Below are 23,304 nucleotides of genomic sequence, written 5' to 3'. Positions count from 1 at the left end.
AAAATCTCAGACAAGCATTTTTCAATGCAGTACATTTATTTTGTATTAAAAAAAATCTATTTGGTGACTGCACAATACCCAAGCTGAGGGATTTATAATCAAAATAATATTATATGATTTTTATGAAGGCTGAAAACACAAAGAACAACACATTTGGAGCATCAATTAAAACTGAGGACATAATAGCAGATTCATAATCATACAGTCCTCAGCAAATAGGACCAATGTGAATAGATCCCTGATTAAGTCTTATACACCCCAGCACATTTACAAAACAGTTTTGTCAATTAACCAAAGCCATCTTAAATGTGACCCTTGGCACTTGCTATCTTGAGACCCAACTAACCTAAACACTGGGCATTTGGACACATAATTAAAGAACCACAACACTGTTGTTAAGTTATTTAAATTCAATGGTTACTTACGCTACATGACCAAAAGTATGTGGACACCTGCTTGTCTAACATCCCATTCCAAAATCATTGGCATTAATATGGAGTTGGCCCCCCTTTGCTGCTATAACAGCCTCCATTCTTCTGGGAAGGCTTTCCACTAGATGTTGGAACATTGCTGCGGGGACTTGCTTCCATTCAGCCACAAGAGCATTAGTGAGGTCGGGCACTGATGTTGGGCGATTAGGCCTGCAGTCAGCGTTCCAATTCATCCCAAAGGTGTTCAACGGGGTTGAGGTCAGGGCTCTGTGCAGGCCAGTCAAGTTCTTCCACAACGATCTCAACAAACCATTTCTGTATGGGCCTCGCTTTGTGCACAGGGGCATTGACATGCTGAAACAGGAAAGGGACTTCCCCAAACGGTTGCAACAAAGTTGTACGCACAGAATTGTCTAGAATGTCATTGTATGCTGTAGCGTTAAGATTTCCCTTTCTTGGAATTAAGGGGTCTAGCCCGAACTATGAAAAACAGCTCCAGACCATTATTCCTCATCCACCAAACTTTACAATTGGCTGCATTACAGTTGGCAGGTAGCATTCTCATGGCATACGCCAAACCCAGATTCGTCCGTTGGACTGCCAGATGGTGAAGCGTGATTCAGCACTCCAGAGACTGCATTTCCACTGCTCCAGAGTCCAATGGCAGTGAGCTTTACACCACTCCAATGGACGCATTGCGCATGGTGATCTTAGGCTTGTGTGCGGCTGCTCAGCCATGGAAACCCATTTCATGAATCTCCAGATGAACAGTTATTGTGTTGACGTTGCTTCCAGAGGCAGTTTGGAACGCAGTAATGAGTGTTGCAACTGAGGTCAGATGATTTTTATGCGCTATGTTCTTCAGCACCCGGTGGCAACTTTCTGTGAGCATGCGCCGAAATTTGACAAACTGACTTGTAGGAAAGGTGGCATCCTATGACGGTGCCACATTGAAAGTCACTAAGCTCTTCAGTAAGGCCATTCTACTGCCAATGTTTGTATGGAGACTGAAATGCTGTGTGCTCGATTTTATACACCTGTCAGCAACGAGTGTGGCTGAAATAGCAGAATCCACTCATTTGAAGGGGTGTCCGCATACTTTTGTATATATAGTGTATGTCTAACAAATATCAACATAACGAAATATAGGGGAAACTCAACACAGAGAAACAATACAGTGGTTATAAATTATCCTGATGCAACAGTATTGACTACTTCCTGTTTACTAATAAATAAGGATACAACAGGTTGTTTACCATACTCTGCAAAGGTATTAGTCATCACGAAGACATGCACATCCAGCAAGTTGCTCCTTTAAAACCAGAACTCATAGAGGAAATAGTCCGGATGAAACCAACAACTTAAAAGCGAAAACAAAACCATGTGTTTAAATATTAATGTACTATTCTGCAAGGTAAACCAGGAAATCATCAACTTTGTGAGTTGAGTTGGATTCCTGACAACTTACAGTGCCGCAATGAAATAATGATACGTAGTATAACTTTGCCATCCTACAGGGACACATTGACAGCAGTCGAGATCAATAAGCTATCTGAGTGTAAGCAACCCACGATGAACGAGTGGGATGGAAGAAAATTCAAATAAATTATAGCGCTGAAGTCAAGATGTCTCTTACCACATCTACACAAAAAAATAACAATTTATAATTGTTTTTCACAGAAATAGCTTTTGCCCTTTACACTTTTGGCAGATGCAACAAAAAATAATGCTAAATACTTTAATATGTGCTTATGATTTTTAAAAGAACAATAAATAAATAGTTATGTCCAAAAAATAAAAACATTTCTAGAGGCACTTGCAAAACGTTGCTATATCCCCAAGGCGCATGGCAGTATGTCCATATGCTCTACAGTACGTCAGATTAGTATTTACTTGTCTGTGTGCTGGGGGAATCTTCTCAAAGTCAACTGTTATTTTCAAAAAGTTACCATGTCTGTTTAGTAATTGGTTTTCAACGATGAGTGACCTGGTATTATCTTTCACTAACTGCCAATGAAATATTACAAAAAACAAGTGTATTTAGCCAATCTCATCATTGCATAAATGAGCTATTACATTATGTTTGGTTATTATACAGCCATATTTCTGATTGAAAGTCAGAAAAAGTAGGCAAATCATACACCGAATGCATATAACATAACATATTGATTGTAACACAAGCGTTTTACTAACAAAACTCCAAGTTTGAAGAATAACTGAAGGCCACAATATATTTTGATTACTGTGTGTGTATTAGGTACACCACCCTGTTCATGAAAATGGTTCGCTCCTACAGACAGTGAGTCACCTGGCCTTGGCTTGCTATATAAAGCAGGCAGACAGGCATCGAGGCATTCAGTTACTGTTCGATTGAACGGTCGAATTGGCAAAATGAGTGACATAAGCGACTTTGAGCATGGCGTGATCGTCGGTGCGCCTGGTTCCAGTATCTCAGAAACGGCCGGCCAGTGTCTAGGGTTTACCGAGAATGGTGCGACAAACAAAAAACATCCAGTTAGCAGCAGTCGTATGGGTGAAAACAGCTCGTTGATGAAAGGTCGAAGGAGAATGACAAGAATCGTGCAAGCTAACAGGTGGGTCACAAACAGGAAAAGAACGGTACAACTTGTCAGTCCTTGTCACGGATGGGCTATTGCAGCAGACCACCACACCGGATTTCACTCCTATCAGCTAAAAACATGAAGAAGCGTCTCCAGTGTGCACGCAATCACCAACACTGGACAATTGAGGAGTGGAGAAACATAGCCTGATCTGACAAATCACAGTTCCTGTTGTGTCAGGATTTGGCGTAAACAATATGAGTCCATGGCCCAATCCTGCTTGGTGTCAACGGTAACAGTTGAGCGAAGTTTCCATGCCCCGAAGAATTCAGGCTGTTCTAGAGGCAAAGGGGTGTCCGACCCAGTACTAAATGGTTGTACCTAATAAACTGGCCACAGTGTACAGCAGCAGATGAGATACAGAAAGTCTGTAGCTTATAGCTATTATTTGTGTGCAGTATTCTGTTAGGTGACTGGAACTCCAGGAGAGACTGCATCCAAAGTCATGTCATGTTGCCTTGCTCTCTCCACTGCAATGAAATTCACACACAAGTTTGTTTTACTATCCTTGTGGGGACCAAACAATTGAGTCCCTAAACCTTAACTCTAAACCTAACACTTACTCCAAACCCTAATTCTAACCCTTACCTCTAAATCAGCCTTTTTCCTTGTGGGGACCGGTGGAATGTCGCCACTTGTCCGAATTTTCCTTGTTTTACTATCCTTGTGAGGACTTCTGGTCCCCACAAGGATAGTAAAATAAACAACAACAAAAAACACACACACACCTTTTCACAGACCCATGTTGACCTTCCAAAGAGATGTACAATGAGAAAAGCATAAAAAATATGACAGAACACAAAAAACTGTCATCTTGCATACCAAAACTATTTTCAGTAACCCAGTTCACTGTAACGCTGCAGTGTTGCTAGTATGACTTTTTGGTATTTTGCTCATGGGAATATTAATTGAGTTTCCAAAAAGAAGTGCACCTGAATTTTTTACAGCATTGGTTAATTCACCTCATTTACTTTCCTAGTGTCATTTCAGATTGAACGTGATAATGGCAGTAGAAATGATGTAATAAATAGCACAATATGGCACTGTCTGAAATTTCTAGAAAAGAGGTGACTATCCTGAGATGACAGACTTCAAACAAAAATGCAATGATGCCATTGAGCCACTTCATTCTAACAACACCACAGTTACGCAGATGACCTCACCCAAACAGGTTGCATAAGAAATTCCCATAGGAATATAAATATATGAATTCATATACAAAATATATACAGTAAACCTGTTTATTATCAAAAACCATCCAAAACTAGGGTCCAGTTACCCTAGGGGCCAGTTACCCAAGTTATTCCCAATTTTTCTATTTGCAGTTTCTTGACGAACAAGTCCAATGGTCTCATTGGACTTATCACGTGTGTGATAACATGTATGTTTCAGTAAGCAATGCATAATCCACCCATTGTGACTGCAAGCACAACCTGGCTGAGAATAACAAACAGACAGAAATGCCCCTACATTAGCAGCATGGAGCTATGTGAGCCCAGATCCTTTCCCAAGCAGGTGATGGGCTCTCCAAATTGGGTATTTTTCTCTCTTGGCCAGTCTGCATTAGAAGTGGGCAATAATCTCCTGTTGACTTTGACTAAGGGCTGGATTCGATCCATATTGCAGAAGTATCGCGGAAGATCCACGTTATAGGCAATGTTCCCGCATTCCCGCTTACTGCATTCACGGTAAATGCTGTCGGCTTATTCGGAAATTACATTTACATTTTAACACAGATCTTCCACAGTACGGATTGAATCCAGCCCTAACAGCAGACTGTTTTAAATATATAGCATTGACAAACTCCTCACATAGACGAGAGTGAAATGGTAATAAATCTGTATTCCAGTTGTCTAAGGGCCGATGGAGTCCGCTCATGCTGTGAAGCTAGCTGTACCTGAGGAGAAGGAGAAATGACCCTTCTGAGAGGCCATCTACGTGTCTGAGAGGAACAAGGTGAGAGACACTCTAAATACACAGACACAGTCTCTCTCTTGTAGACACAGTAACTAGCTGCAGTAAATTCTGGAGGGAACAATTGTCATGGGTATACATTTTCCTTTCATTCCTGCCACACACATACACACAAATGTATAAACGGGCTGCCTCATTGCAATTCATTGGTAATGCCATGGCAACGGTCAGCGAAGACACTGGAGCGTTGCAAGCGCAGGGAGTGGTAGTGCAGCCAGGGGTGCATTCCTTCACTCTTGGTTCCTGGTTCTTTCAGCTCTTGAGGTCCTTTTGGTCAAAGATGATGTGGTTGGCCAGATAGATGGCGATGATGCCAAAGATGGCGGAGGAGGCCATATAGGCAGTGACGGACTTTGTGAACTGAACGATCATGCCCATGAAGAGAGTGGGAAAGACCTGAGAGAGGAGGAAGGTGCTATCCAGGATGGCAAAGTCCAACCCTACGCCGCGCTTCTCGTAGCCCTCTGGCTCATCCTGCTCGGGGCCCGTGGTTTTGTGGGACGACCCATTCTGGCCTTGGGGAGGGGGGTAGTAGTCCGAGCCGTCTTGGCTGAAGAAGGCATGCCCGTTGTTGCCCCCCAGTTTGTGGGCCAGCCCCCCCTCCTCAGCCACTGGCGTGATCGAGTCCTGCTTGATCACAATCCCGTACTTAAGCAAGTTTTTTGTTTTCTTTTTTGGCATGTAAACCTGAAATGCAAAGAGAGAGAAGTAAATTCAATACACAGTCTAGGGTTAGGCAGTGTGTGCAAGGGAGTTTGTTTGTGTAGGGCTGGACTGGGTATGTGTACGGAGGGAGGGAGAAAAATGATATGACTATGACCACGATGTGAGCGTTTGTTTGTATTGGAACATACATGGCTGTTTACTCAGCCCTGATAAATGGCTGTTGACTCCTACGGCATCTAAAGGAGTCAACAGAATTGTATCACAGTTCAAATATGATTTCATATGTATACTACGCTCAGGAAGTACTGGGACCACAGAGTACTGTATGTATGTGTGCCTTTCTGTCCTTACCTCCATTTCCTTGTGGTAGTGGCAGGTGAGGGTGTAGGGCAGCGTCTGCAGCGTGGCATAGGCAAAGCCGGTCAGAGCCGACATCACGGTGACCAGGACCACACTCTTGGACATACAGATGACCAGGGCAGAGATGGTGAAGCTCACCATGCTGCTCAGGTAGACCCGGCGCGAGCCGAAATGACGGACCAGTCGGCTCATGAGCAGGGAGAAGACAGTAGAGGTAGCACACTGCAGGAACAGGCCCAGGCTGCCCATACGGATGCCTGCAAGGCAGGATTGAAGTTGTGGTACAAATTAAGATACAAGATTATGTAATATCAATTATGTCCCTAACATTTATGGGTACAATAATTCTACATGATTATAATTCTAGTTAGTTAACTAGCTAATCGTCCTAGATTCATGCATAGACAAACAGACACAACCAAAGAACAAGGTCAAACATACGGTACTATAACACCACAACAGGTTGTGGTTGCAAATGCAAAATACGACCAGTAACCTCATCCGGGACACTTACTATTAAAAAATACCCCTGTAGGAGCCCGCTTTATGATTTAAGTTATTAGTGGGGGGGTGTTCCATTTCACAGTCTCAACAACACATAATACTTTAATCATGTTTAAAGATACAGAACTCTTCACCACATATTAACCTAAAACTGCTTTTACTGTGGCGCATGAATGGACCTTTATGTGTTTTAAATTCTCGGTTTGCTCATGCCAGTACTCGATACCATCTACTGCATCTTGCCTATGCCGTTCTGTACCATAACTCATTCATATATCTTTATGTACATATTCTTTATCCCTTTACACTTGTGTGTATAAGGTAGTAGTTGTGGAATTGTTAGGTTAGATTACTCGTTGGTTATTACTGCATTGTCGGAACTAGAAGCACAAGCATTTCGCTACACTCGCATTAACATCTGCTAACCATGTGTATGTGACAAATAACATTTGATTTGATTTGATCAAACTGAGAACAGATCAGAGCCCTAATCTACGAATCAGGGTTGAGGAGTTAGTTAACTTTGGTCAACTCTGAGTTCAACTTGGGATAACCTGTCCCACGAAAGTGTCTCAACTTTTAGCCAGGTTAATGTTTATGACAACGAATCCTTCAGAACTAACCTGCTCCGATGCATAAATATCATACCCCCCTCCCCCAAAAAATGCTAGCCTCCCCGGTTATAGTAATGGTGAGAGGTTGTCTTGGGGGTATGATATTTGTGCGTCTGTAACTTTCTCACTCATCATTATTCACGATTCATTCAGGATTATCCGTAATCATGATAGCATCCACATTAATGTATAAGTGTTTAGAAACATATTCTATTCTTATTTACAATAACAGTGACTCCAAAATGACACAATACATTATTTACCATTAGTTTCTATTGGGCACAAAATCATCTGAAACACACACACACACACAAAAAAGCTAATGCATCCAGTCACAAGCTTAATGTAGTCATTGTGTACTAGGAATATGGAACCAAATATGAAACTTTTACTACTTTATACACATAAGTACATTTTGACCAATACTTTTGGTTCCCTAAAATGGAGGGTCTATGTACAAAAAGTGCTGTAATTAAAGCTGACAGTCTGCACTTTAACCTCATGTTTAATTTCAAATCCAAAGTGTTGGAGTACAGAGCCAAAACAACAAAAATGTGTCAATGTCCTAATCAACGTTCCCTCAACAACAAAAAATGCGTCCGTGAGCAAATTTCAGGTCTGCTGAGCACAAACTTGAACATTGTGAACTTTCTGTGCAACTTCCAGTGCGCGTTTACTGTGAACACTGAGGCTGTACCCTCTTTAAGTTACTATTTTAAAAGTGGCCAAGCAAGCTACTGTGGCTATTGATCATAATGTAGGCCTACCATCAGTCTACTTCAAAGTCAATGGCACAGATCCATATATGGCAATGGTCTATTTGCATATAAGCCTACTGCAGCGCTGATTGGTTATGCTGCACCGATCTGTGTAGAGTATGGGCTAAGTTGTGTGTAAATGCAATAGAATCCTACTCCAATGTGTTCTGCCTATAACAAAATATATTGTATAGCTAGTTTTGCATACTAAGTCTTGCATAGTTTGTTTTGTTTCAGTATGGTACATTGAAAGTGGTTCATATTGTGTTGATTCCATCACAATTGCCACAGTAAAGAGAAACTTTGATAGTGTTAACTAACAGGGAAAACTCTAGAAAGTTGAGTGAAGTTCATTAGCTACAGCTAAAATGCTAAAATGTGGTGAGTAGTTGACTCAAAGAGAGAGAAAGACAAAAGTTGAACAGGTTATGACTATCCAACACAACACTGGAACTCTTCCAAGTCAAGGGGACTTTTGGTTTTATACATTTATTTCAACCAGGGCCTGCCGGTGAACTGCTAAATTGCTTACTGACTATACACTAATGTTACTGCATGATTGTATTAGCTATGTTGACTAGGACATTACTATAGCTAATATGGGGACAACGATGTAGGCTGTGTGCAGCGGTTTTGATATGGTTTGGCTTAGAAAGGTTTTTTCGCCTGGTCACATACAGCTGATGTGTTGTTCATTGAAGTCCACAAACAAAGGAAAAGGGTGAGAGGAGGAAAGGGCATAGATGTGAGAAGGAATACAATGTGGCTGCTAAGAAAGCGAACTGGGTTTGCGCGTGATCAGAGGTGTATTCATTCCACCGATTCTGTGCAAAAACATTTATTGAATGGAAGCAAACGAAACGGGGATACAAATACCTGAATTTGTACAATAGAAACTCTTGTTTGCAACTGTTGAACTAATGATTACACCCTATATCAGCTAGATGCAGGCAAGAGTGTGCAAGGCGGTATTGAATGTGTCACTTCACTCGATCTGCGTGCACCTACGTTGTAAACTTTATTTTAAAGGCTAGGTTGTAGCAACATCATGGTGGGTATAGGGAAAATTTGAGTATCATGTAGTAGCCTAAACATATGGCTGATACTGGCGTTTGCCCATGCTTAAATTAATAGTCAGAATATGCGTAGAGACATCTCTGCATGGTCTGGTGAAGTGTAATTATGAGAGAATTTACAAGGAGGTTGAACGTGATTTAACAGTTTGGGAGAAGTTGCCTGCTTCTTTACAAATTAGGATCGCTTCCATTAAGATTAATGTGTTGACACGTATTAATTTCCTGAGCCTGATGATCCCACTCCCTCTACCAGTAGGCTATTGGGGAATGATTGATAAACATATACATACATACCTTTGGAATGGCAAACATCCAAATATTAGGTTTGAGGTGTTACAACGACAGAAGTGTAATTGGTGGACTTGCATTAGCAAATGTTTGTATTTACCACCAATTTTGATCAGCCTACATCAGTCTCTTGGAGAACTATTGAGGGAGAACTTGTTTCACCTACTAGATTGCAGGATGTGTTATTGTCTGGCATATCTAATAGGAAATGCATGCTGTATTTTGGTCCTATCATTTCTAACACAATAGAGAATTTTAGGAAGGTTGAGAAGTGTGTAGGTGTTTCCTGGAAATGGCACCTCCATACCCCTCTATGGCATAACAAGGCTATCACTTCCTGGAATAAACCGTCAGAGTCTAGAGCCTGGTCTGCAAAAGGGGTCAATAATCTAGGGGATATATTTGGATTTATTTGATTTATTTAACCTTTATTTAACTAGGCAACTCAAAGGGTCTTCTTTGTTTTCAGGAACGTTGTCTTCGTTTTGATTTGCAAGGGCCGTCATTCTTTCTATATTCTTAAGACTACAGTCAGCGCTATGTGCCTGTGGGGTTCCATGGGGTGTGGGGAAGGCACCCGGTGATAGAGTGGATTTTTACATTCCAGTCCAGAGGTTTTGTGTCTGCTATTTCTTCTCATCTTACAACGATTAAAGCAGAAAGATCTCTCAATGGTTAAAGCATGGGTAGATGATTTGGCTGTTGATGATGAGGCTATTGATTGGGAGAATGTCTGGGAGAATATATTTCACTCATCAAAGAACCCAAACCAGCAATTCATTCATTTGAAACTTTGTCATAGATCGTACTGGACACCACAGACCCATACTGTGACCTATGTAACCTCAATACACTTGGTACATACAAACATATGATATGGGATTGTCCTGAGGTTTATGAGTTTGAGGAAAGTGTCGTATATCCTCTCTGACATGGTTGATAAAACTGTACCCCTCGAACCAATTACGCTGTTGCTTAACGATGACACAGGTATGCAGCTGAATGAGAAACAGCTAAAGGTTTGGCTGGCTGGGTTGACTGCTGCCAAAAAACATGTTGTTCAGCGCTAGTTGTCACCACATGACCTTAATAATATAAGGATTTTTTATTTGTACCTTTATTTAACTAGGCAAGTCAGTTAAGAACAAATTCTTATTTTCAATGACGGCCTAGGAATAGTGGGTTAAATGGCCTGTTCAGGGGCAAACGACAGATTTGTACCTTGTCAGCTCAGGGATTTGAACTTGCAACCTTTTGGTTACTAGTCCAACGCTCTAACCACTCGTCTACCCTCCCGCCCCGGCATACTTTCAGGACGTAATTATGTTGGAGTTATCCACTGCTTGTATGAATAAAGCCAGTCCTAGCACTCTGGAAACATGCAAAGCAGCCGACTCAGAAATCTCTAAACTGTCGGATGTGATGTAAAATTCTTACTTGATGGTGTTGTATTAGCAAATTGACTTTGCTGTGTATATTCTAGTGTAGTGCGTGTTTTTTATTTTAATTTTAAACAATATATTTATATAAAAAAATTGGGGGAAAGTGTCATTTTAGTTTTATGGTTGGATTGCCCTTGTGACCCAATAAAAAACAATTGTTCACAGAAAATAATATGCGTAGAGAGAAAAGTGCATAAAAAGGGAATTGAGTTTAATTTATGCACACATAACTCAAGGTTTGAATTCCCCCCTAAGTGCATAGGACACAGGTTCAGCAACATGCCAGCTAAAATTACATGGGGAAAGGATGTGGATGGACTAGCTGTTTGAAAGCAAAGGACCAAGCCCACATTACAAACACTGCATGAGATAGTGGACTAGCTTTAACCAGCATTGGAAGTTCAGGGTATACAATCACATTTGCACTGAGGATAAACCACATTGCGGTGAAAAAGGTAATCTCAATTATGGGGTGTTGTAGTAAATACTGTGTTGTGGCTGCTCTGTGTGATGTATTGTTGTCTCTACCTTCTTGCCCTTTGTGCTGTTGTCTGTGCCCAATAATGTTTGTAGCCTGTTTTGTGCTTCTACCATGTTGTGCTGCTACCATGTTGTGCTGCTGCCATGTTGTGTTGCTACCATGTTGTTTTCATGTGTTGCTGCCATGCTATGTTGTCACCTTAGATCTCTCTTTATGCAGTGTTGTCTCTCTTGTCGTGATGTGTGTTTTGTCCTACATGTTTCTTGTATTTCTTTATATTTTTAATCCCAGACCCCGCTCCCGCAGGAGGCCTTTTGCCTTTTGGTAGGCCGTCATTGTAAATAAGAATTTGTTCTTAACTGACTTGCCTAGTTAAATAAAGTTTAAATACAATAAATAAAATTAAAATAACTTAAATAAATATGTCAGGCTTCAGACTTTTGTGCTTGGCCTCTGCCCTGTACCTGAATGAACATGCTCTTTGTACACTGATTGTTTGACATTAATGCACTGTGAGTGTGACATTCCTCCTTGTCCTGCAGGCATGGGAGGGAGGGATGGGGGTGGGTGGGTGGGAAGGATGAGGGTGGGGGAGAAGCAGGAAGCCTTGCAGAGCTACACTACAGACCTGGGAAACTTCTCAGTGTGGGAGAAGAAGGTTTCCTTTTGTCCCTCTCACCATTAGTTTTTCTCTCACTTTGTCTCTCTTATCTCTGTTTTTCTGCTGTGAGTCTGGGGTATTATGTCAGTCAGATTCAACGCAGTTTGAAGTTTGAAGGTCTTCTTTTACACTGATCATCTTCTCCTCATCCAATAAAGCTATGCAATATTCTAGGGGATTAGGAACCAGACTCTTAATGACTCTTAATGCACACTTTATTACCAGGGAGAAAGGTACAGTGACTGGAAACTCTAGGTAATATTATGGCAACACCGAAGCTTGCTCCTCTGCCTGACTACCTCCCACCTGTGCCATTGGAATGTGCATGCATCCGGCCCAGCTGTGGTGGAGGGAGCTGTCCAAGCCGGCAAAGCAGCTGAGTGGCCAGGTGGTGGTGGTGAAGGTGCGGACTGAGGACAGGAGTGGCAGGGTGAACTGGACTGGGGCTGTCTGCACTTTGAGGCCTCACTAGTAGGTTGGGGGAGGATTCTAACTTTCTCTATACAAAAGCACTCTATTGGACGTGGCCGTTTGAGAACTTTGGGTTCTCTGATTGTGAATACATCAAAGATCAAGGATATAATGAAGCAGAGCTTGTCCAGCCAAAGTATGTATGTGATAATATCAAATATTGTCTACATGAGAGATGAAGAGGCAATCCGCGAAAGTAGGTGATAGATCACACAGTATATCCACAGAGAAGAAAGACAACTCACCGTCGTCGTAGCGCTGCCTGGAGGCGGTTCCGGGAGCGGCACTGGGCACGCCCTCGTACAGGCCCTCCCCCACAAAGTCTGTGTAGAAGAGCATAAAGGACATGACGGCCATCCAGCTGCAGAGCTGGGCCACGCACAGCTGTCTCATTACCTGGGGCACGTGGCAGTAGCTGCGGTAGATGGCTGGCGTCATGGACCAGAACGTCCTCAGCAGGCACAGCAGCGGGCCCGACTTGATCAGCCGCAGTTTGCATTTGAGCAGGTAGCAGCAGGAGCGTGGAATGCCGCAGCGGCCCGCCTCTAGGAGAGGAGCTGGCTCCAGGGCCGCCACACCAGCACACGGTGGCTCCTCCGACACCTTCATGGTGATCAGCACGCTGATCACGAAGATGAGGATGAGCATGAAGAAGAGGCACTCTGCCTGGCCGCCCAGGTAGACGGACAGCAGGCCCCGGCTCCAGTCCAGCGCAGGCAGCAGGTAGCCCACACAGCCCCCGAGGCTAACCATGAAGGAGAACATGGCGAAGGCCTGGTTGCAGTCCTCCTCGTCGCGGTACAGGTCCGAGAGGAGCGCCTCTAGCGGCGTGAAGCACACCTGGCCACAGAAGTCAAGCAGGCCCACACCGAGGATGAGGAAGGCCACTTCTAGGGTGCGTCCGCCCCAGGTGAAGTAGGCAGCCAGCAGGTCGGCATGGGGGATGATGAGGAGGGCTAGGAGGACACCCAGGGACAGCAGCCAGATGAAGGGCCGACGGCGGCCATAGCTGCTGTTGCAGTGGTCACTGGCTGAGCCAATCACAGGGATGAAGATGAGACCTAACACTGGGCCGATACCTGGGGGAGGAGAGGGGGAGGAGAGAGAGAGAGAGAGAAAGATAGACAGATAGAGATAGGAGGGCATCAGTGATGTTGATTCATTGGTTGTCAGTTACAAAGTCCAAGGGTTTCTAGGTTGGTGTGTAAAACCAGTTAGTTTAGTTATCAGTATCAAAGCAATAGTCACAAACACATAAAATAGTTAAATAGGTAAACACTGATTGAAATTCCCTTCAAGAACAATTGCGTGAGTTATAAGTCAACATAATAGTTATTGGATTGTCTCAGCCTCCAGTATTTATGCTGCAGTAGTTTATGTGTCGGGGGGCTAGGGTCAGTTTGTTATATCTGGAGTACTTCTCCTGTCCTATTCGGTGTCCTGTGTGAATCTAAGTGTGCGTTCTCTAATTCTCTCCTTCTCTCTCTCGGAGGACCTGAGCCCTAGGACCATGCCCCAGGATTACCTGACATGATGACTCCTTGCTGTCCCCAGTCCACCTGGCCGTGCTGCTGCTCCAGTTTCAACTGTTCTGCCTTCTTATTATTCGAACATGCTGATCATTTATGAACATTTGAACATCTTGGCCATGTTCTGTTATAATCTCCACCCGGCACAGCCAGAAGAGGACTGGCCACCCCACATATGCTCTCTCTAATTCTCTCTTTTTTTCTCTCTCTCGGAGGACCTGAGCCCTAGGACCATGCCCCAGGACTACCTGACATGATGACTCCTTGCTGTCCCCAGTCCATCTGACCGTGCTGCTGCTCCAGTTTCAACTGTTCTGCCTTATTATTATACGACCATGCTGGTCATTTATGAACATTTGAACATCTTGGCCATGTTCTGTTATAATCTCCACCCGGCACAGCCAGAAGAGGACTGGCCACCCCACATAGCCTGGTTCCTCTCTAGGTTTCTTCCTAGGTTTTGGCCTTTCTAGGGAGTTTTTCCTAGCCACCGTGCTTCTACACCTGCATTGCTTGCTGTTTGGGGTTTTAGGCTGGATTTCTGTACAGCACTTTGAGATATCAGCTGATGTACGAAAGGCTATATAAATACATTTGATTTGATTTGATTTTTTCCACAACATTTCCCTGTGAACTCTAATCCAACAAATGTCCAGGCTGCATCTTATGTTGTCTGGTATCTTCCAGTTTACTACCTTCCCCATGCTGATAGGGCTTGGAGGCAGGATCTCCGGGGGTCTGTGGCCCACTGGCCCCATCACTGTTCCATCCATCTCTTTGAGTGCTAGTGAAGGCTGCCTACAGATGGTTCTGTGCCCCAAGCTAACCCACCATAAGCCTCCCTCTCTTCCCCACTGCTGGATTGGGCTAATTAAAACACCCCATGACAAAGGATGCTTGTGGAGCAACACAACTTACATTCAACTTACATTCCCCACAATGGCCAGATGTATGCCTCTGGTTTCACAATGGGAGCATGCATGGGAGGCTTGTTTTGAAAACATGGTTTAAAATTCCATAGAGATGAAAAATATAACATTAATTGGATCCACATGAGGGATGCCATGAGGGTCATTCTGATCAAATATGTGTGTAGACTGGAGTACTGTATGAATAGGTACATTCCATTTTTCCATTGCCAGACAATTACCTTTTATGTAAGGGATAATCAACGATCTATGGAAAATAATGAACGATGATGAACGATGGTGTTCCATGATGTGCTAGCCGAGTGGAACTAACCTTCCACGGCGTTGCATTATTTCCCAGAATTGATTATCCCTTTTATACCATGGCTATAATTGAACACATTTGACACTAGAAATGTGTTCATTTGCAAGAAGGTATGTGCTCAACCTCCATTGAAGTAGCTAGCAAGTTTACTAGATAGCTACATTTGAAGACAGAAGCTTACATACACCTTAGCCAAATACATTTAAACTCCGTTTTTCACAATTCCTGACATTTAATCCTAGTAAAAATGCCTCGTCTTAGGTCAGTTAGGATCACCACTTTATTTTAAGAATGTGAAATGTAAGAATAATAGTAGAGAGTGATTTATTTCAGCTTTTATTTATTTCATCACATTCCCAGTGGGTCAGAAGTTTACATACACTCAATTAGTATTTGGTAGCATTGCCTTTAAATTGTTTAACTTGGGTCAAACGTTTTAGGTAGTCTTCCACAAGCTTCCCACAATAAGTTGGGTGAATTTTGGCACATTCCTCCTGACAGAGCTGGTGTAACTGAGTCAGGTTTGTAGGCCTCCTTGCTCGCACACGCCTTTTAAGTTCTGCCCACAAATGTTTTATAGGATCGAGGTCAGGGCTTTGTGATGGCCAATCCAATACCTTGACTTTGTTGTCCTTAAGCCATTTTGCCCCAACTTTGGAAGTATGTTTGGGGTCATTGTCCATTTGGAAGACCCATTTGCGACCAAGCTTTAACTTACTGACTTATGTCTTGGGGTGTTGCTTCAATATATCCACATAATTTCCCTTCCTCATGAGGCCATCTATTTTGTGAAGTGCACCAGCCCCTCCTGCAGCAAAGCACCCCCACAACATGATGCTGCCACCCCCCGTGCTTCACGGTTGGGATGGTGTTCTTCGGCCTGCAAGCCTCCCCCTTTTTCCTTCAAACATAACGATGGTCATTATGGCCAAACAGTTCTATTTTTGTTTCATCAGACCAGAGGACATTTCTCCAAAAAGTACAATCTTTGTCCCCATGTGCAGTTGCAAACCGTAGAATGGCTTTTTTATTGTTGTTTTGGAGCAGTGCCTTCTTCCTTGCTGAGCGGCCTTTCAGGTTATGTCCATATAGGACTCGTTTTACTGTGGCTACAGATACTTTTGTCCCTGTTTCCTCCAGTATCTTCACAAGGTCCTTTCCTGTTGATTTGCACTTTTCGCACCAAAGTATGTTCATCTCTAGGAGACAGAACGCGTCTCCTTCCTGAGCGGTATGACGGCTGCATGGTCCCATGGTGTTTATACTTGCGTACTATTGTTTGTACAGATGAACGTGGTACCCTCAGGCGTTTGGAAATTGCTCCCAAGGATGAACCAGACTTGTGGAGGTCTACAATTTTTTTCCTGAGGTCTGGGCTGACTTATTTTGATTTTCCCATGATGTCAAGCAAAGAGGGACTGAGTTTGATGGTGGGCCTTGAAATACATCCACAGGTACACCTCCAATTGACTCAAATGATGTCAATTAGCCTTTCAGAAGCTTCTAAAGCCATGACATCATGTTCTGGCTGTTTAAAGGCAGTCAACTTAGTGGATGTAAACTTCTGACCCACTGGAATTGTGATACAGTGAATTTTAAGTGAAATAATCTGTCTGTAAACAATTGATGGAAAAATTACTTGTGTCATGCACAAAGTACATGTCCTAACCGACTTGACAGACTATAGTTTGTTAACAAGAAATGTGTGGAGTGGTTGAAAAATGAGTTTTAATGACTCCAACCTAATTATATTTAAACTTCCGACTTCAACTGTACAGTAGCTGCCTTTGTAACCAAACAAACAGACTTGCTTGTTTAGCTAACCAAACCATCAGTCCTAGCTTGCTATTGTGAAAATCAAATTAAATAATGCCAATAATGTTTTCAATTAGATTTTTATTTATTTCAAAAGCAGCTCAAACGTAGAACATGTAAGATTAAACTATATGGTGCGTTATAGGGAATTATACAACGGGTACATCCACTAAGTTGACTGCCTTTAAACAGCCAGAACATGATGTCATGGCTTTAGAAGCTTCTGAAAGGCTAATTGACATCATTTGAGTCAATTGGAGGTGTACCTGTGGATGTATTTCAAGGCCCACCGTCAAACTCAGTCCCTCTTTGCTTGACATCATGGGAAAATCAAAATAAGTCAGCCCAGACCTCAGGAAAAAAATTGTAGACCTCCACAAGTCTAATCTTGAATGCTGATTGGTTAAAACTGCACTCCAGACGGTGTCTATTCCACAAGTTAACCACCAGCTAAATCTATGAGTTAAAATGCCGATTTACTCTGTTCCATCTGACTGCACAAACAACTGTCTCATCAGCCTAACCACATTTCTTTTAGGCTAACATTTAGTTTTCAACAGGGGAGATTTGTATAAACCTTGCTATCTGTCTCTCCGACATTTGCAACCTTGTTTCAATATTCAAATTCGATCTCCAACGGTCGCATGGAAATTAACGTGTCGGGAGGCAGCTTTTCTTAGCCTGTCCAAATCGTGAATTTGCATTATTTTTATGGATATATACAAAGAAAAAAAGAAACGAAGTGCAGCTAGTTTGCACAGCCCATCTATAATTTAGCCCAAACAACTACCTCTTTCCCTACTGTATTTATTTTATGTATTTATTTATTTGGCTCCTTTGCACCCCATTATTTTTATTTCTACTTTCCACATTCTTCCACTGCAAATCTACCATTCCAGTGTTTTACTTGCTATTTTGTTTTTACTTTGCCACCATGGCCTTTTTTTTGCCTTTACCTCCCTTATCTCACCTCATTTGCTCACATCGTATATAGACTTGTTTCTACTGTATTATTGACTGTATGTTTGTTTACTCCATGTGTAACTCTGTGTTGTTGTATGTGTCGAACTGCTTTGCTTTACCTTGGCCAGGTCGTAATTGTAAATGAGAACTTGTTCTCAACTTGCCTACCTGGTTAAATAAAGGTGAAAAAAAATAATAATAATAAGTTAGCTGTAGTTGGCTAGCTAGGAAGCAAGGGATAAGAATGTTGTCAGCCAGTATGGCAATGGAACATTTAAAACTGGGTCGTGTCTCTGGCAACCGAACCGATAGAATGAACAATCAGCCGGCTTGGGCAGGAACTCTAGATTTGCGTCAGGAATATATCTTGTGGAAGGATGAAATAGTATGAATAAAATAATCAAAATAATGTTTTTAATGAGAATATGTAAATCATTTTTTGAATATGTTGGTAACCCTTTACATAAAGGTGATAATGCCCTTGAAGCCGCTGTTTGGAGGATATATTAGCACGGTTTGCTAACAACCTCCTTGCCAATATATCTTTCAAACACCGGCTTCGCTGGCATTATCACTTAAATAATGCATGCTCTAGAATGCCAATCAGAAACGAGTGTTCAACAGTGCATGGTATAAGTACGGGATAATCTACCTTGATGGATATCTGACAACAACATATTGTTGAAACTGTTACACAACTAAATAAAATAAATGTAGTCGTTCTCAGGAAAAAATGTCTTACATTTCTTGAGGTAAAAAGACACTGTTATGTTGAGTAGAGAGGAAGGCGCACACTGTGCGTCAGATAGACAGACGGACGGATAGACAGTGGATCACTACAGTCCAACCCTCAGTCACATATTTGCCTGGCTGCCACAGGAGCTGTGGAGGCCCATCACAACAATCCAGTGTGTACAGCTTGAACTCTCACTCACACACAACCTTACACTGCTTAATATAAGCTATCCTTACCTCACCACACCACATACAATACCAGGCAGTGACTTTGTCAATTGCTACAGAATCACACAGTGATTGTCACCAATACAAATCATCCGTGTGTCCTCGGCCCTGTCTGACATCAAACACTATCAACTGATATGAGAAAAATTCACAAGTCTGGCGACCAACAACCTTGCACAAACAGAACGTTGCATTGATAACTCTTAACTGGATATACACTGTATTCATCATAAATATTCCCATTACAAACATAATGTGCTCTCTAACTAGGGTTGGGCGGTATCCAGATTTTCTTATCGTCATATTGTCCTTCTCTCATACTTGGATATACGGTATTACCGGCTTAGCAGACAAGGGGTCGTCAAAAAAATGAGAAAAAAAGCCAATTGGGCATCTATTAACAGAACTCTAACAAAATGAGCACAAGTAATAGCACATTTCAATGGAGGCTGCTAGCTAAGTATGCTAACGAGCGCAAACAAAAATGAACTAATTGTAAAGACAGGCAATCCAGCTCATAAATGTATAAATACTCTATATAGGTAGGAGCTACCAAATGTCATTTTTGAGTTTGGACATTTACATGCGAATGTGAACGAGAGACATTGTGCAAATTAACAAAGTTTGGACGCATGCTTGTCTGGCTCTGGAGCTGCATGTGTAGGCTACAAGTTGTGTCTGTCTGGAGTCGCAATGGGCCTGCCTGCTCTGAGAAGATTGGGGAGGAGCAGACAGGCTGAGAGGAGGAAAAACGTAAGCAATTCAAGATAGTGGCAGCTGTACAAATAACTCATCCAGAAAGCTAACACAATATGATGCCCCGTCACCTTGTTAATTCAGCCACTTACTTAGATTAATTAGCAAGTTCAATTTAGGGGTCGCGTTCATGCAGAATTCTGCGTTTTTCACGCAGGAAAAAAATATAAAACGCATAAAAATTATCTTGCTGGGATGTAAAATGCTAGTTATTGTAATTTCTGCTCAGCATTAGACTAATTTCATGCTTCGGTTGCACTTCTCCACTGAGACGAGAACATGAACTGGCATTCTATCAGCAGACAGCGCTCTGACTGAGGTGTAGCTATTTTTCTCCGGTACTTTTCTCAGTGTTGCCAGACACCTGGTAAAATGCAAGATTAACTTTAAGCAAAACACTTTTTATGATAAACATTAGAAATATGATAGCCATGCATCGATTTAGCAAAAAAGCCCTTGCTTTTTAATTGTTAGCTCATTTACTTCTGTGGCTGCCAGCCAATTAGCGTTGTACTTTTTTCTGCCGAATGTGTCACACTTGATGTATTTTCTGTGAAGGAAAACTATACTAACACATCCCTGATCACTCTATTGAAGCAAAAAAAACACTGTTTACATTCAATATAAAATACAAACCCTGTCAATACAACTTCTGGCTACTTTCTCCGGTGGTGCTATTTATAAACAAACACAATGTAAAATAATGTGACAGGTGAAATGAAGAATGCAATCTGCTTAATCTCCTAACGTATTGCACAAGTTGACTGCAGGTATTTACTTAAAAAGTAGCCAAACATATTACAATGTAGAGTTGGGCGATATACTGTGTTTTACAATATAACGGTATTGATGCATGGACCGGTTTTCGTTTTTACTTTACCTTCTAAAACAGTATTTGAATGTTTGGTTTGTTAAATGTGATACACTGTCTAACGTCAATTTGTATAGTTTACTTCGCTACTTGAGTCAAATCTCTCTGCTCTCCCTCTCTCCATGCTGCTTTTTACACGTAGTGCATTCGGAAAGTATCCCTTTTCCACATTTTGTTACGTTACAGCCTTATTCTAAAATTGATCAAATATATTTTTGCCCTCATCAATCTAAACAAAATACCCCATTATGACAATGCAAAAACAGGTTTTTATCATTTTTTCCCACATGTATAGAAAAAATAACAGAAATACCTTATTTACATAAGTATTCAGACCCTTTGCTATGAGACTCGAAATTGAGCTCAGGCGCATCCTGTTTCCATTGATCATGTTTGAGATGTTTCTACAACTTGATTGGAGTCCACCTGTGGTAAATTCAATTGATTGGACATGATTTGGAAAGGCACACACCTGTCTATATAAGGTCCCATAGTTGACAGTGCATGTCAGAGCAAAAACCAAGCCATGAGGTGGAAGGAATTGTCCATAAAGCTCTGAGACAGGATTGCGTCGAAGGCACAGATCTGGGGAAGGGTACAAAAAATGTCTGCAGCATTGAAGGTCCCCAAGAACACAGTGGCCTCCATAATTTTTAAATGGAAGAAGTTTGGAACCACCAAGACTCTTCCTAGAGCTGGCCGCCCGGTCAAAACGAGCAATAGGGGGAGAAGGGCCTTGGTCAGGGAGGTGAGTACGTCTGTGGAGATTGGAGAACCTTCAAGAAGAACAACCATCTATGCAGCACCCCTCCAATCAGGCCTTTATGGTAGAGTGGCCAGACGGATGCCACTCCTCAGTAAAAGGCGCATGACAGCCCACTTGGAGTTTGCCAAAAGGCACCTAAAGGACTCTCAGACCATGAGAAACAAGATTCTCTGGTCTGATGAAACCAAGATTGAACTCTTTTGCATGAATACTAAGCGTCACATCTGGCGGAAACCTGGCACCATCCCTACGGTGAAGCATGGTGATGGGAGCATCATGCTGTGGGGATGTTTTTCAGCGGCAGGGACTGAGAGACGAGTCAGGATCGAGGGAAATAAAAATGGAGCAAAGTACAGAGAGATCCTTGATGAAAACCTGCTCCAGAGAGCTCAAAACCTCAGACTGGGGTGATCGTTCACCTTCCAACAGGACGACCCTAAGCACACAGCCAAGACAACGCAGGAGTGGCTTCGGGACAAGTCTGAATGTCCTTGAGTGGCCCAGCCAGAGCCCAGACTTGAACCCAATCGAACATCTCTGGAGAGACCTGAAAATAGCTGTGCAGTGAAGCTCCCCATCCAACCTGATAGAGCTTGAGAGGATCTGCAGAGAAGAATGGGAGAAACTCCCCAAATACAGGTGTGCCAAGCTTGTAGCGTCATACCCAAGAAGACTCAAGGCTGTAATCACTGCCAAAGGTGCTTCAACGTATCACGTAAAGGGTCTGAATACTTATGTAAATGTGACTGACTGCCTTGATTCAGTCTTATGTTACATTGGATAAAAGCAGGGAAACAACGCTACAAAATGGTATAGCATACACTACATTTGAGGAACAATGGGAAAGTCATTCTGCTTTGAAAGTTAAACTTGTAACCTCACTTTTGAGAAAATGGCCTTTGAATGTTTTGGTATCTAGTGAGAGAGCTCTTCTTTGTCTACACCCATTCAGCATCGTTCACACCCTCTTAAGCTTTAGCCCCACCCACGCACACAAGCTAACTGGCTAATTTGCTAGCTACTTCCAGACACAAATGAGAGAACAGCTCACTGACCATTTTACTCGCCCTAGCAGAGCTGGTTAGGCTGTTTTTATGTTATCCAGAGCATTGGTGACTGTAACTGTGCTGCTGGCAACAATTTGTGATTTTTTTTGCCAACATTTACTGACACCGGCCATATTCAAAGGGTGTTGAGCGTTCGTAAATTCGTCACTTATTCTGCGCTCTGGCACACTCAGACGAAAGTGCTCTGAAATCGAAGTAGACAGCCAGAGCGAATTTACCAGTTGTGTCTATCAACAGTTGCAGTGACATTCTATTGAAATGGATACTTGCATAGTGGAGTCTTTTGTTAAGACATGTAGCTAGCTAGCTAAACAATGAATCATAATCCCAACTCATGACGTTACTACCCTGCATGAATAGCTAGTTAACATTAGGCTATAACTAGCAATGCAAATGGCTCTGAAATACGAATAAAAATATCATACACATAACATTAGCAAGCAAGCCAGCCAGCTAACGTTAGCTAGCTAGCTAACAGTACATGTTAACTTGAAATAAACTACTTTCTGTCAAAATTAGAAACATGTAATATCTGAAAATGTAGCTAGCTAGACTATCTTACCCGTATACTTGGAATGGACGCTTCTCTGTGTCACGGATGCCATGGTTGCCCTTAGTTTGAGATGTAATCCAGAGACAAGTGTTTTCTCCATCTCCTTTGCTATCATACTCGAATTCCACTGATTTCAAAACTCGGTCCTCCAGAAAGTGGAGAGCAACCCGTAAGCAGATCTACAACGCAATATATATTTTTTAAAGACGCGTTAAACAGGATTACCAATACATACTGGCCAGCTCAAATAGACAGAAGCGTGCTATATGCCAGACCAATCCGAACTCATCTCTCAGCATGTCCAGCCCACTCATTATCTCAGCCAATCATGGCTAGCGGGAAGGTTTCTGACTTTTTCTGTGGCTAAACCAACTAGGCTCGTAATTTAACAATTGTATTCGTATTTACAGATGGCATACAAGTTTGTTATTAAGGCACATG

At 42.3% G+C, this 23,304-nt stretch overlaps 1 protein-coding gene across 1 annotated transcript in view; it reads right to left on the bottom strand.

Moving 5' to 3' along the window:
- Window positions 1–4: 4 nt before the first annotated feature.
- The window catches only part of LOC109889566 (solute carrier family 45 member 3), a 45,840-nt gene continuing 22,540 nt past the window's right edge, over window positions 5–23,304 (bottom strand). Inside the window, exons 3-5 of the mRNA XM_020481083.2 lie at window positions 12,593–13,426; window positions 6,044–6,309; window positions 5–5,713 (exon numbers count right to left, since the gene is read on the bottom strand). Coding sequence (XP_020336672.1) covers window positions 5,279–5,713; window positions 6,044–6,309; window positions 12,593–13,426 — 1,535 coding nt within the window. The 3' untranslated portion in view covers window positions 5–5,278. The remainder of the gene's footprint in view (window positions 5,714–6,043; window positions 6,310–12,592; window positions 13,427–23,304) is intronic.

Source organism: Oncorhynchus kisutch, linkage group LG4 (assembly GCF_002021735.2).
Source record: "Oncorhynchus kisutch isolate 150728-3 linkage group LG4, Okis_V2, whole genome shotgun sequence".
Lineage (NCBI taxonomy): Eukaryota > Metazoa > Chordata > Actinopteri > Salmoniformes > Salmonidae > Oncorhynchus > Oncorhynchus kisutch.
Note: the sequence above shows the minus strand (reverse complement) of the source record. Positions and strands in the feature narration are given on the sequence as shown.